The 12764-nt window shown below is 49.1% G+C and overlaps 2 protein-coding genes across 4 annotated transcripts in view; one reads left to right on the forward strand and one right to left on the reverse strand.

The window, feature by feature from the left end:
* LOC138755660 (charged multivesicular body protein 4b-like) overlaps positions 1-4064 on the reverse strand; it is a 50097-nt gene extending 46033 nt beyond the window's left edge. Inside the window, exon 1 of the mRNA XM_069922050.1 lies at positions 4046-4064. The gene's annotated coding sequence lies outside the window, so the exon portion shown is untranslated. The remainder of the gene's footprint in view (positions 1-4045) is intronic.
* Positions 4065-4236: 172 nt separating this feature from the next.
* The window catches only part of zfand1 (zinc finger, AN1-type domain 1), a 34167-nt gene continuing 25639 nt past the window's right edge, over positions 4237-12764 (forward strand). For all 3 annotated transcript variants that reach the window (XM_069922053.1, XM_069922054.1, XM_069922052.1), the window contains exon 1: positions 4237-4343. In XM_069922053.1, the coding sequence (XP_069778154.1) occupies positions 4289-4343 (55 nt within the window). In that variant the 5' untranslated portion in view covers positions 4237-4288. The remainder of the gene's footprint in view (positions 4344-12764) is intronic.

A 12764-nucleotide genomic window follows, 5' to 3' on the forward strand; every position in this document is an offset into this window, starting at 1 on the left:
GTCACTCAGCAAGGAGGCGGGTCACATCTAGCAGACTACCTGTCACTCAGCAAGAAGGCGGGTCACACCTAGCAGACTACCTGTCACTCAGCAAGGAGGCGGGTCACACCCAGCACGCCACCTGTCACTCACCAAGGAGTTGGGTCACACCCAGCAGACCACCTGTCACTTAGCAAGGAGGGGTGTCACACCCAGCACACCACCTGTCACTCACCAAGGAGGGGGGGTCACACCCAGCACACCACCTGTCACTCACCAAGGAGGCGGATCACAGTCAGCACACCACCTGTCACTAAGTAAGGAGTTGGGTCACACCCAGCAGACCACCTGTCACTTAGCAAGGAGGCGGGTCACAGTCAGCACACCACCTGTCACTAAGTAAGGAGTGGGTCACACCCAGCAGACCTCCTGTCACTTAGCAAGGAGGCAGGTCACACCCAGCACACCACCTGTCACTCAGCAAGGAGGCAGGTCACACCTAGCAGACTACCTGTCACTCAGCAAGGAGGCGAGTCACACCCAGCAAACCGCCCGTCACTCAGCAAGGATACGAGTAGATTATCTGTCAATCACCAAGTAGGCAGGTCACACCCAGCAAACCGCCTGTCACTCAGCAAGGAGAAGGGTCACACCCAGCAGACCACCTGTCACTCAGCAAGGAGGCGGGTCACAGTCAGCAGACCATCTGTCACTCAGCAAGGAGGCGGGTCACACACAGCAGACCACCTGTCACTCAACAAGGAGGGGGGGTCACACCCAGCACACCACCTGTCACTCACCAAGGAGGCGGGTCACAGTCAGCACACCACCTGTCACTAAGTATGGAGTTGGGTCACACCCAGCAGACCACCTGTCACTTAGCAAGGAGGGGGGTCACACCCAGCACACCACCTGTCACTCACCAAGGAGGGGGGGTCACACCCAGCACACCACCTGTCACTCACCAAGGAGGCGGGTCACAGTCAGCACACCACCTGTCACTAAGTAAGGAGTTGGGTCACACCCAGCAGACCACCTGTCACTTAGCAAGGAGGCGGGTCACACCCAGCACACCACCTGTCACTCAGCAAGGAGGCGGGTCACACCTAGCAGACTACCTGTCACTCAGCAAGGAGGCGGGTCACACCTAGCAGACTACCTGTCACTCAGCAAGGAGGCGGGTCACACCCAGCACGCCACCTGTCACTCACCAAGGAGTTGGGTCACACCCAGCAGACCACCTGTCACTTAGCAAGGAATGGGGTCACACCCAGCACACCACCTGTCATTCAGCAGGGAGGCGGGTCACACACAGCAGTCCACCTGTCACTCAACAAGGAGGTGGGTCACAGTCAGCATGCCACCTGTCACTCAGCAAGGAGGCGGGTCACACCTAGCAGACTACCTGTCACTCAGCAAGGAGGCGGGTCACACCCAGCACGCCACCTGTCACTCACCAAGGAGTTGGGTCACACCCAGCAGACCACCTGTCACTTAGCAAGGAGGGGGGGTCACACCCAGCACACCACCTGTCACTCACCAAGGAGGCGGGTCACAGTCAGCAGACCACCTGTCACTCAGCAAGGAGGCGGGTCACAGCCAGCAGACTATCTGTCACTCAGCAAGGAGGCGGGTCACACCTAGCAGACTACCTGTCACTCAGCAAGGAGGGGGGGTCACACCCAGCACACCACCTGTCACTCACCAAGGAGGCGGGTCACAGTCAGCACACCACCTGTCACTAAGTAAGGAGTTGGGTCACACCCAGCAGACCACCTGTCACTCAGCAAGGAGGCGGGTCACAGCCAGCAGACAACCTGTCACTTAGCAAGGAGGCGGGTCACAGCCAGCACACCACCTGTCACTAAGTAAGGAGTTGGGTCACACTCAGCACACCATCTGTCACTCAGCAGGGAGGCGGGTCACACACAGCAGACCACCTGTCACTCACCAAGGAGGCGGGTCACACCCAGCAAACCGCCCGTCACTCAGCAAGGATACGAGTAGATTATCTGTCAATCACCAAGGAGGCGGGTCACACCTAGCAAACCGCCTGTCACTCAGCAAGGAGAAGGGTCACAGTCAACACGCCACCTGTCACTCACCAAGGAGTTGGGTCACACCCAGCAGACCACCTGTCACTTAGCAAGGAGGGGGGTCACACCCAGCACACCACCTGTCACTCAGCAGGGAGGCGGGTCACACACAGCAGACCACCTATCACTCAACAAGGAGGGGGGGTCCCACCCAGCACACCACCTGTCACTCACCAAGGAGGCGGGTCACAGTCAGCACACCACCTGTCACTAAGTAAGGAGTTGGGTCACACCCAGCAGACCACCTGTCACTTAGCAAGGAGGGGGGTCACACCCAGCACACCACCTGTCACTCACCAAGGAGGGGGGGTCACACCCAGCAAACCGCCCGTCACTCAGCAAGGATACGAGTAGATTATCTGTCAATCACCAAGGAGGCGGGTCACAGTCAGCACACCACCTGTCACTAAGTAAGGAGTTGGGTAACACCCAGCAGACAACCTGTCACTTAGCAAGGAGGGGGGTCACACCCAGCACACCACCTGTCACTCAACAAGGAGGCGGGTCACAGTCAGCACACCACCTGTCACTCAGCAAGGAGGCGGGTCACAGTCAGCAGACCACCTGTCACTCAGCAAGGAGGCGGGTCACAGCCAGCAGACTACCTGTCACTCAACAAGGAGGCGGGTCACACCTAGCAGACCACCTGTCTCTTAGCAAGGAGGCGGGTCACACCCAGCACACCACCTGTCACTCAGCAAGGAGGCGGGTCACACCTAGCAGACTACCTGTCACTCAGCAAGAAGGCGGGTCACACCTAGCAGACTACCTGTCACTCAGCAAGGAGGCGGGTCACACCCAGCACGCCACCTGTCACTCACCAAGGAGTTGGGTCACACCCAGCAGACCACCTGTCACTTAGCAAGGAGGGGGGTCACACCCAGCACACCACCTGTCACTCTGCAGGGAGGCGGGTCACACACAGCACTCCACCTGTCACTCAACAAGGAGGCGGGTCACAGTCAGAATGCCACCTGTCACTCACCAGGGAGGCGGGTCACAGGCAGCAGACCACCTGTCACTCAGCAAGGAGGCGGGTCACAGCCAGCAGACTACCTGTCACTCAGCAAGGAGGCGGGTCACACCTAGCAGACTACCTGTCACTCAGCAAGGAGGGGGGGTCACACTCAGCACACCACCTGTCACTCATCAAGGAGGCGGGTCACAGCCAGCAGACTACCTGTCACTCAGCAAGGAGGCGGGTCACACCTAGCAGACTACCTGTCACTCAGCAAGGAGGGGGTTCACACCCAGCACACCACCTGTCACTCAACAAGGAGGCGGGTCACAGTCAGCAGACCACCTGTCACTCAGCAAGGAGGCGGGTCACAGTCAGCAGACCACCTGTCACTCAGAAAGGAGGCGGGTCACAGCCAGCAGACTACCTGTCACTCAACAAGGAGGCGGGTCACACCTAGCAGACCACCTGTCACTTAGCAAGGAGGCGGGTCACACCCAGCACACCACCTGTCACTCAGCAAGGAGGCGGGTCACACCTAGCAGACTACCTGTCACTCAGCAAGAAGGCGGGTCACACCTAGCAGACTACCTGTCACTCAGCAAGGAGGCGGGTCACACACAGCACTCCACCTGTCACTCAACAAGGAGGCGGGTCACACCCAGCACGCCACCTGTCACTCACCAAGGAGTTGGGTCACACCCAGCAGACCACCTGTCACTTAGCAAGGAGGGGGGTCACACCCAGCACACCACCTGTCACTCTGCAGGGAGGCGGGTCACACACAGCACTCCACCTGTCACTCAACAAGGAGGCGGGTCACAGTCAGCATGCCACCTGTCACTCACCAGGGAGGCGGGTCACAGTCAGCAGACCACCTGTCACTCAGCAAGGAGGCGGGTCACAGCCAGCAGACTACCTGTCACTCAGCAAGGAGGCGGGTCACACCTAGCAGACTACCTGTCACTCAGCAAGGAGGCGGGTCAAACCCAGCACACCACCTGTCACTCACCAAGGAGGCCGGTCACAGTCAGCACACCACCTGTCACTAAGCAAGGAGTTGGGTCACTCCCAGCACACCACCTGTCACTCAGCATGGAGGCGGGTCACACACAGCAGGCTACCTGTCACTCACCAAGGAGGCGGGTCACACCCAGCAAACCGCCCGTCACTCAGCAAGGATACGAGTAGACTATCTGTCAATCACCAAGGAGGCGGGTCTGACGGGGGTGGAGCGAGGCGGCCCCGTGACAAAATGGCGGAACTGGAGCTCGGAAAGCAGTGTGATGTGCATTGTTGCCGGCAGTTAGGTAGGAATTTGGGAGGGGGGAGTCCAAGATTTTTAGATGGGTGCGTCATTGTGTTATTTTAATGCCAATTGTCAGACGTTTCAAATTGTTACTTGTGGAAGGACTGTGAACGATGAGGAAGGAACAAGGCCATTATCGCCCATCATAACTCAGCAGTCAGAAAATTAAACACTTTCATTGCAAATTAATCTATATCGCGAGACGAAAATAGAGTAATAGAATAACTTCCATTAATGGGACTAATAACCAACAGTTCTCTCTCTCTCCCCCCCCCCCCCCCCCCACCACACCCATCTAATGGCCGATATGTTATAGTTTAAATAGCTGTGTTAATTGTCTACAAAATTCTTTGGATTCTGGAAAGATGCCAGAGTATTGTAACATTGCACTGAAAGTAGAACATCACGTGTGAATGGGGAAAATGCTGGAATTTAGTATTTTAGTAGAGGAGTATATCATAATTTATAAGAAAAGCAGAAAGTGGAATCATGTTGGACCATGTTCCAGAGATCTTTAAGAATTGAAGAGGCAAATTGGATGGAGAATAATCTGTCAGAAATAAAACTTCTCACACATGAGTCTCTTTAAAACTGATGACACGACAAGCTTTATTTACAAGTCTGCAGAGTTGGACTCAACTGGTTTCTCACCAGTTAAGCCCCGATACATACAGTGCATTGATTTTTATACCTTTATTATTTGCCCTTCCCCTTCTTATTAATACTGTTTTAATTGGTTAGTATTACAAAAACATTCTAAGTATAACTGCATTATTAATTATCATGTTCGTTACGTACGCTGTGAACTCTACATTCACTGAATTCTGTTTCTCACACTTCTTATCAATCCTTTGTCTCCTGCATGTCTCTCACTATGACCATGAAAAGATAGGTTTAAAAAAACATATTCAGCAGCTCCTTCTGTCCTTGACTGCTAGTAAACTCTCTGTCTGTTCTGGCTTCCCTGTTTATGATTAATCATCACATTTTAACTTAAGTCTTTTTAACCTAAATTCTCTATATCACAATCCACCCCTTTCTCTCTTTAAAATGTGTTGAATATATGTATAGATATGAATGGGGATTCTAAGCTAGGGAAGAGAAATGTTTTATGATACATTAATCTCACGCTGAAATAAAAGTCTTACAGGGTCTCCCATCCCCCCTGGTTGCATAGCTTGTTCGACCATGGAAATCACCAGGCTGCGTAGACAGGGAATAATACAGGGCAAAATAAGTAGGAGGAATAAAATACCTCCGATGACCCACAAGAAGGTACGCCACGAGGTTCCTCCAAACCATTTGTCCATCCAATTAAATTGTGGGAAAGGATGCCAGGTTTGAACCGGTACATGGGACAATGTACGAATATTATCAGCGATTTTACGAATGGCTTTTCCATTATCATCAATCTGTAAGCAGCAGTTAGTCAAATTAAGTTTGCCACATACACCTCCTTCCGTGGCTAGGAGATAGTCTAGGGCTAGACGGTTCTGATATATAGCAGAGCGCATTTGACTTTGCTGGGACGCAAGTAATTGCAGGGCTATAGCTGTTTGATTTGTAACAATTTCAAGCACTGCTTGTAAGCGAATTATGCGATTTAACATATATATAGGAGTACGATAACCCCAAGATCTATCTTGAGCCCATGTAGCGGGACCATAATATTGAATTATGCGCTCTGGAGGCCAATCATCTCTCCATTCTCCCAAATGTACCGTGGTAGAGCGGGGTTCACGATGTAATGTATCAAAGACCTTCACGCCTAATTTATGACCGTGATCGTGGGGTAGAAGGAAAAATTCTGGGCGGATTATTCCTAGGAAACAAGTTCCACTCCACTGTGAGGGAAGACGAGTATAAGCTTTATTACCACATACCCAGAATAATCCATTTGGGGATACTCCATACCCCCTTTCCCAAACTCTTTTAAGAACAGGATTTGATTGGTATGGTCCTGTGATGGTGGAAGTGGTACAATTCCAAAACTGAATACTGCTATTAGACAGGGGTAGGCAATTAGTTTTAAAAACTAAGTCTGAGGTTTAGGAAACCAAGTGAAAACACCAGGCGAAATGCGAATCCATACAGCCTTGCAGGGACTTTCTCCTACTGGGTATTTGCCGGCTCGTGAGAGACAATAAAAACCAGAGGGGACATTAGAGAGAGACCAGGTTTCTCTTGATCTCGTTCGGTTAGTTGTCCAAATGCGGGAAATCATGGTCAATGAATTGAGAGGTTCTCCCCACCAAGGCCATTGTTCTGACATCCGTGGACCCCCGCAGACCCAACAATTAGTTACATTAAAAGTTCCTGCAATTTTAGTTGCCAGATCTACAAAAAGGTTATCTCCCCCAATTGCATTACCGAAACTTACATGGTTATTTGGATGGACTCTAACTAAGTCCGGCTGTCTTAAAGGGACAGGCAATTTCAAGTGTGGAGTGTAACTTTTCATTGGAACAGTACGTTGGTGTATGCAAAACCAGAGTCCATCAGGGCATGGTGGGCTTGAGTCACCTTTCCAACCGTTAAGAGGGAAAGGAGTGGTATTAGGAATCTGTATATAATGACCCATATTATTTCCTTCTTTTTCCACACAAGGGGTATATGGATGTTGGGTGGTATTTTCTGCCCAGCATTTCTCAGGAACTGAGGTATGGGAAATGAAATTACCTTCCTTTCTTCCCCAAATGTGGTCCTGAAATAGGACCACTGTATCTCTGCATTTCTTACATTTCACACCTGATAAAGACATAGGCAAACTAAGAAAAATTAAAGAACATAACAATAACATTGTGAATTAAGTCTTTTTGCGAAATCGTAAGGTAAGAGGTTTTTCTCCAGGAATACAAGTCCAATCTGAGTTCGTATCAGGGTCCTGTGGCGCCTCTACAGGTCCCTTAAATCTGGATGCGTGTGTCCACCCCTTCTCTCTTGTTCGTGCTGCAGCTTCTGTAGTTAAGAGAACTTGGTATGGACCTTCCCACTGGGGCTGGAGTTTTTCAGTCTTCCAGGTCTTGATAAGAATCCAGTCTCCTGGTTCCACTTTGTGTAAAGAAAAGTCTAGAGGCGGTGTTTGTGCCAATAGTCCTCTCTTTCGTAAATCTGTAAGAGAGCGTGACAGTGCCTGTAAATAGTTCCTAACAAATATATCCCCTTCCCCAAGGTGGGACACCCCTCAACTGTACTCCAGAAGGGAAGCCCAAACATCATTTCATAAGGGGACAGCCCTACATCTTTTCGTGGGGCAGTACGAATTCTCAATAAGGCTAGGGGCAGACACTTTATCCAAGGCATTTTAGTTTCCACCATTAACTTTGTCAATTGGATTTTTAGTGTTCCATTCATACGTTCGACCTTCCCTGAGCTTTGTGGATGCCAAGGGGTATGTAATTTCCAAGAGACCTGTAATGCATCACAAATCAATTGCTGGATTTTTGAAGAAAAATGTGGACCCCTGTCTGAGTCTATAGAATCCATTATACCATATCTGGGGATTATCTGCTCTAGGAGGAGGCGAGCTACTGTAGAGGCTGTAGTATTTATTGTTGGGAAGGCTTCTACCCATCGGGTAAAGTGATCTATTATCACCAACAGATATTTCCATCTTTGAACTTGAGGTAACTCTGTGAAGTCGATCTGGATACGTTGAAAAGGGCGTATGGCTAATGGTTGACCTCCCATGGTCCCTGTCCTCATTATCTTCTTATTAATTTTTGTGCATAGGTAACAATTTTGCACCTCTTGTTGGGCCAAGGTGCAGATTCCCTTACACACATATTCTCGAAGCACTGTGTCACATAAGGCTTGGGTGCCCCAGTGGCTCTGTTGATGCAGGTGTTTTAAAATATTGCGAGTTATTTCTTTATTTAGAACAATTCTTCCATCTGGTGTTTTCCATGTTCCATCAGGTAACTGGCTTGCGCCCAGCTGATCCATGTTCTTTTCTTCCTTAGCAGTGAAAATGGGAGCTGTCTTTATGCCTTGCCTTATTGGGATTAAAGTCAGCAAACGGACTTCTTGTTGCATGGCTGCTCTTTTGGCTTCTTCATCAGCCAGTCTGTTTCCAATTGCTGTCGGGTTATCTCCCCTTTGATGGCTTGGTATGTAGACCACTGCTATTTCTTGGGGTAATGTTAAGGCTTCTAGAGTCAGAGTAATCATCTGTTCGTGTGCCAATTCCTTTCCTCTTGATGTAATTAGACCACGCTCCTTCCAGATCTTACCAAAGGTATGCACTACTCCGTATGCGTATTTGGAATCTGTGTAAATTGTTCCAATTTTCTTTGCCAGTATTTTGAGGGCTCTCTGCAAGGCATATAGTTCACAGGATTGTGCTGACCAGCTTCCGGGTAGTCTCGTGGATTCTACTACTTTCCAAGTATTTCCTTCTATTATAGCATACCCATTTCTTCTCATTCCGTCAACACATCTGGCGGAGCCGTCAATGTAGAATTCATATCCTTCTCCCAGCGGAGTATCGCAAAGGTCTTCTCGGGTCTTGGTCTGAAGATCTGTCAACTCGACACAGTCATGCTCCACCTCTTTCTCTGTTTCACTGCCGTATAAAAACTGAGCTGGGTTGCAGCTATTAATTTTTGCAAACTGTAAATCTTCTCCAACCATTAAAATGGTTTCATACTTTAATATGCGAGAATCAGTCAGCCATCGATGGGCAGTTTGTGTTAATAAAACACTCACAGAATGGGAGGTGTACACAGTCATCTTTCCTCCAAAAGTAAGTTTACGTGCTTCCTCTACCAACAGAGCAGCAGCCGCTACTCCCTGGATACACGTCGGCCATCCGCGAGACACTGGGTCCATCATTTTGAAAAGGAAAGCCACTGGGTGTCGCTGACCGCCTTTTTCCTGTGTTAAAACTCCCACAGCTGTTCCTTGGTTATGAGTGACAAATAGCTGGAAGGGCTGTTTTAAAGAGGGCAGAGTGAGCACTGGGGCTCGTGTTAGGCGATGTTTCAAGTCCTCGAACCATCCCTCCTCCTCCTGGGTCCATTTCAATGGATAGTCATTTTCATTTGTCAGTTTATCATACATAAACTTCACCAAAGCTGAGTAGTCCTCTATCCATAACCTACAGTATCCTAAGAGTCCCAGGAATTGTCTTATTTCCTTCTTATTACGGGGTAAAGGCATTCTAGTGATTCCCGCAATTCGTTCAGGGGTAATTCGTTTCTGTCCTTTACTTATCTGGTGTCCCAGATATATCACAGTTTTCTCAACAAACTGTAACTTGTTTCTGGACACCCGTAGACCCTTTTTCCCCAGATAATTCAAGAGTCTAATGGTCTCTCCCCTCATTTCTTGTTCCTTGGGTCCTGATAATAGTAAATCATCCACATACTGCATTAGTTGGGAATCATCAGATTGTGGATAGTCCATCAGGATTTGTTCTAGCATTTGTCCAAACAGGTTTGGAGATTCAGTGAACCCTTGGGGCAATACAGTCCACCTAAACTGTCTCCGTCTACCTGTCCATGGATTTTCCCATTCAAACGCAAACATATCTCTACTTTCCTCTTCTAACGGACAAGTCCAGAAGGCATCCTTCAAGTCGATAACACTAAACCACTCATGGTCTGGGGGAATCCGACTCATAATAGTATAGGGATTAGGCACCACTGGGTGGCGGGTCTGAACAATAGCATTCAAACTTCTTAGATCCTGAACTAGGCGATAGGATCCATCTGACTTTTTTACTGGGAGTATAGGGGTGTTATAAGGTGACATGCATTCTTCTAATAGTCCGTCTCGTATTAAAGTCTCAATTACCGGCTGTAGCCCTTTTCTCCCTTCCAAAGAAATAGGATACTGACGTTTCCTTACCAGCTGATGACCTGGTATTAATGTGACATGTAAAGGTGGGATGTCCAGACCTCCTCGATTTCCCTCCTTATACCAGACTCTCTCGTCAATCTGCCGTTCATCCTCTTCCTTTAAAGCGCAGAGGTGGACTCGCACTTCTCCGTCCACAGGGAGAGCACCCAAACCTAGGAGAGCCTGTAAGTCCCTTCCTAGGAGGTTAAATCCAGCCGAAGGTAATAACAAGAGGTCTTGTACCCCTTCTCTTTCTTCCAGTTTCACTGTTACTTGGGGAATTATTGATACCATTCTGGGAGCTCCTTCTATCCCAGAAATTGTCAAATTACTTTTTATAGGCTCAGTTCCGATTGGCACAGTTATTACACTACTTCGTTCCGCTCCTGTGTCCACCATAAACACCACCACTTCTCCCTTGGGACCAATTTTTAGTTTTACCAGGGGTTCCCTCTTATATTTGGTCCCTAACATTTGGAACCCCTGACACCCCTAATCTTCTTCCATAAGTTCGAGGGCACGCAATTCCCTCTTGTATCGGGGGCATTCCCTCTTAAAGTGTCCTTCCTCATTGCAGTAATAGCACTTAACGAATCTCCGGGGTCTTCCCTCTCTTGGATATTTTGGATTGTTTAGAGGAAGGTTTTGTTTTCTTTCCCCTCTGGATTCAGCATTCATCTGTCGGATAGTCTGTACCATAACCTTTGTCGCCTTCTTTTGATCTTCTTCTTCTCTCTGCACATATACTTTTTGTGCCTTTTTTAACAGTTCACTTAGGGGTTTTTCACTCCAGTCCTCCTCCTTTTCTAGTTTCTTTCTAATGTCTTGCCATGATTTGGAAACAAATTCAATTCGAATAAGCTGTTCACCCATTGGTGTACTAGGGTCCACACCAGCATACTGTTGGACATTCTTTCTCACCCTCTCCAAAAAATCAGTAGGGGACTCGTCTTTCCCCTGGTGGTTCCCAAATGCCTTGGTAAAATTGTGACCCTTTGGCACAGCCTCCCGTATCCCTTTAATTGTCCACTCTCTATATTGTCTCATACTTGCCAATCCCTCGGGTGTTCGTTTGTCCCACCTGGGTTCATTTAGGGGATATTTTTGTTCATGGGGTCTAGGGTCCCCAGGTTGTTCATATTCCCACATGAGGAGGGCAGCCCGTCGAATCATCTGCCTCTCCTGGGGTGAAAATAATGTTCCCATTATTGCCTGCATCTCTTCCCACGTATATGTGTTTGGTCCCAAGAATTGGTCAAGCTGTTCAGCCAGTCCTATAGGATCTTCCAATAACTTTTTCATTTCTTTCTTAAATCCCCGCACCTCTGTACTAGTTAGGGGAACATTCACATATCCCGTTCCCCCTCCCGGTCCTCCCATAGGAACTTCTCTCAGGGGATTTAGGTTTATTGAAAACTTTGATGGTCCTGGACCAGTCTGGGATCTTGTCCAGGGTCGGTTTACCGGTGGAAGTTTAGGGTCCGACTCCCTTAATTCATCCTTTTTATCCCGGCCCCCTTCGGGGCAATCAGATTCATCACCTTTCCCCTCCGGTAATAAGCTTTCCTCGGGCGCAGTAGGCACCGGGGGAATATAAGGAGGGGGAAGGTTGTCCAGAGGTTCCCATTTCTTTTCTCCTGCCACTCTCAATTTAAAACATTCTGTTAAGGATCCTGGCCAGGGAACCCAACAAAATGCATATGCTGACTCTTCTTGATTCACCTTTGGTCTCGAATTTACATATATGTTTAATGCTTGTCTAACCCAATCCTCATCAGATCCAAATTTCGGCCACCAGACCGAGGAACCTTTAATAGGTTGTTTTGACCAAAGGAGACAATATTGGACCATCTTTTTCTTGTTTTTGTCCCGATATCTTTTACTATCCCAATTTTCAAACATTCTCCCCAAAGGGCTGTCAAGGGGTACTCCCAGGAATTGTCCTGAATTTTCAGACGAGCCCTTAGATTTTGATCCTCCCATTTTCCCACCTAGATCTGTTTATCGTTGCTGAGGACCCTCTCGCTCTGGACCCTACTCCCTTCCTCTCAGACGCCTCGTCGGAGGTGCTGTCCCTCCTTCGGTTACCGCTGAGGTTTTCCTGGGGTTGACCCCTCTCTTCTCGGCACTTCGTCGGAGGTGCTGTCCCTCCTTCGGTTACCGCCGAGGTTTCCCTGGGGTCTATCCTAGAGTCCCGCGACAGGGTCCTCACACAACGACAAAAGATCTATACTTAATCTATTCCGTTAGGTTTTTATCCAAACAGGTGTATCCCGTTACACCTGTTACCCAATCCCCACACCACAATCGTAAGTCGTCACTTACCGGTGTCTTCCCGGGGATTGAACCGTCACCCTTCTCCTCTCCGTCTTGTCGTGTCACCCTGTCCGGATACCACTCGCTCAAGCCGCCCGAAGCGACGAGCAAGGGACTAGGAGCCGCTGAACTCAGCGGGGTGCACCGCCTCCGATGTCCCTCTTCTCGCCTCCCCTCACGGCCGGAGTGTAGATCCCGGACGATCCCCCATTTGTCAGAAATAAAACTTCTCACACATGAGTCTCTTTAAAACTGATGACACGAC

The sequence above is a fragment of the Narcine bancroftii genome, chromosome 2 (assembly GCF_036971445.1).
Source record: "Narcine bancroftii isolate sNarBan1 chromosome 2, sNarBan1.hap1, whole genome shotgun sequence".
NCBI classification, from domain to species: domain Eukaryota; kingdom Metazoa; phylum Chordata; class Chondrichthyes; order Torpediniformes; family Narcinidae; genus Narcine; species Narcine bancroftii.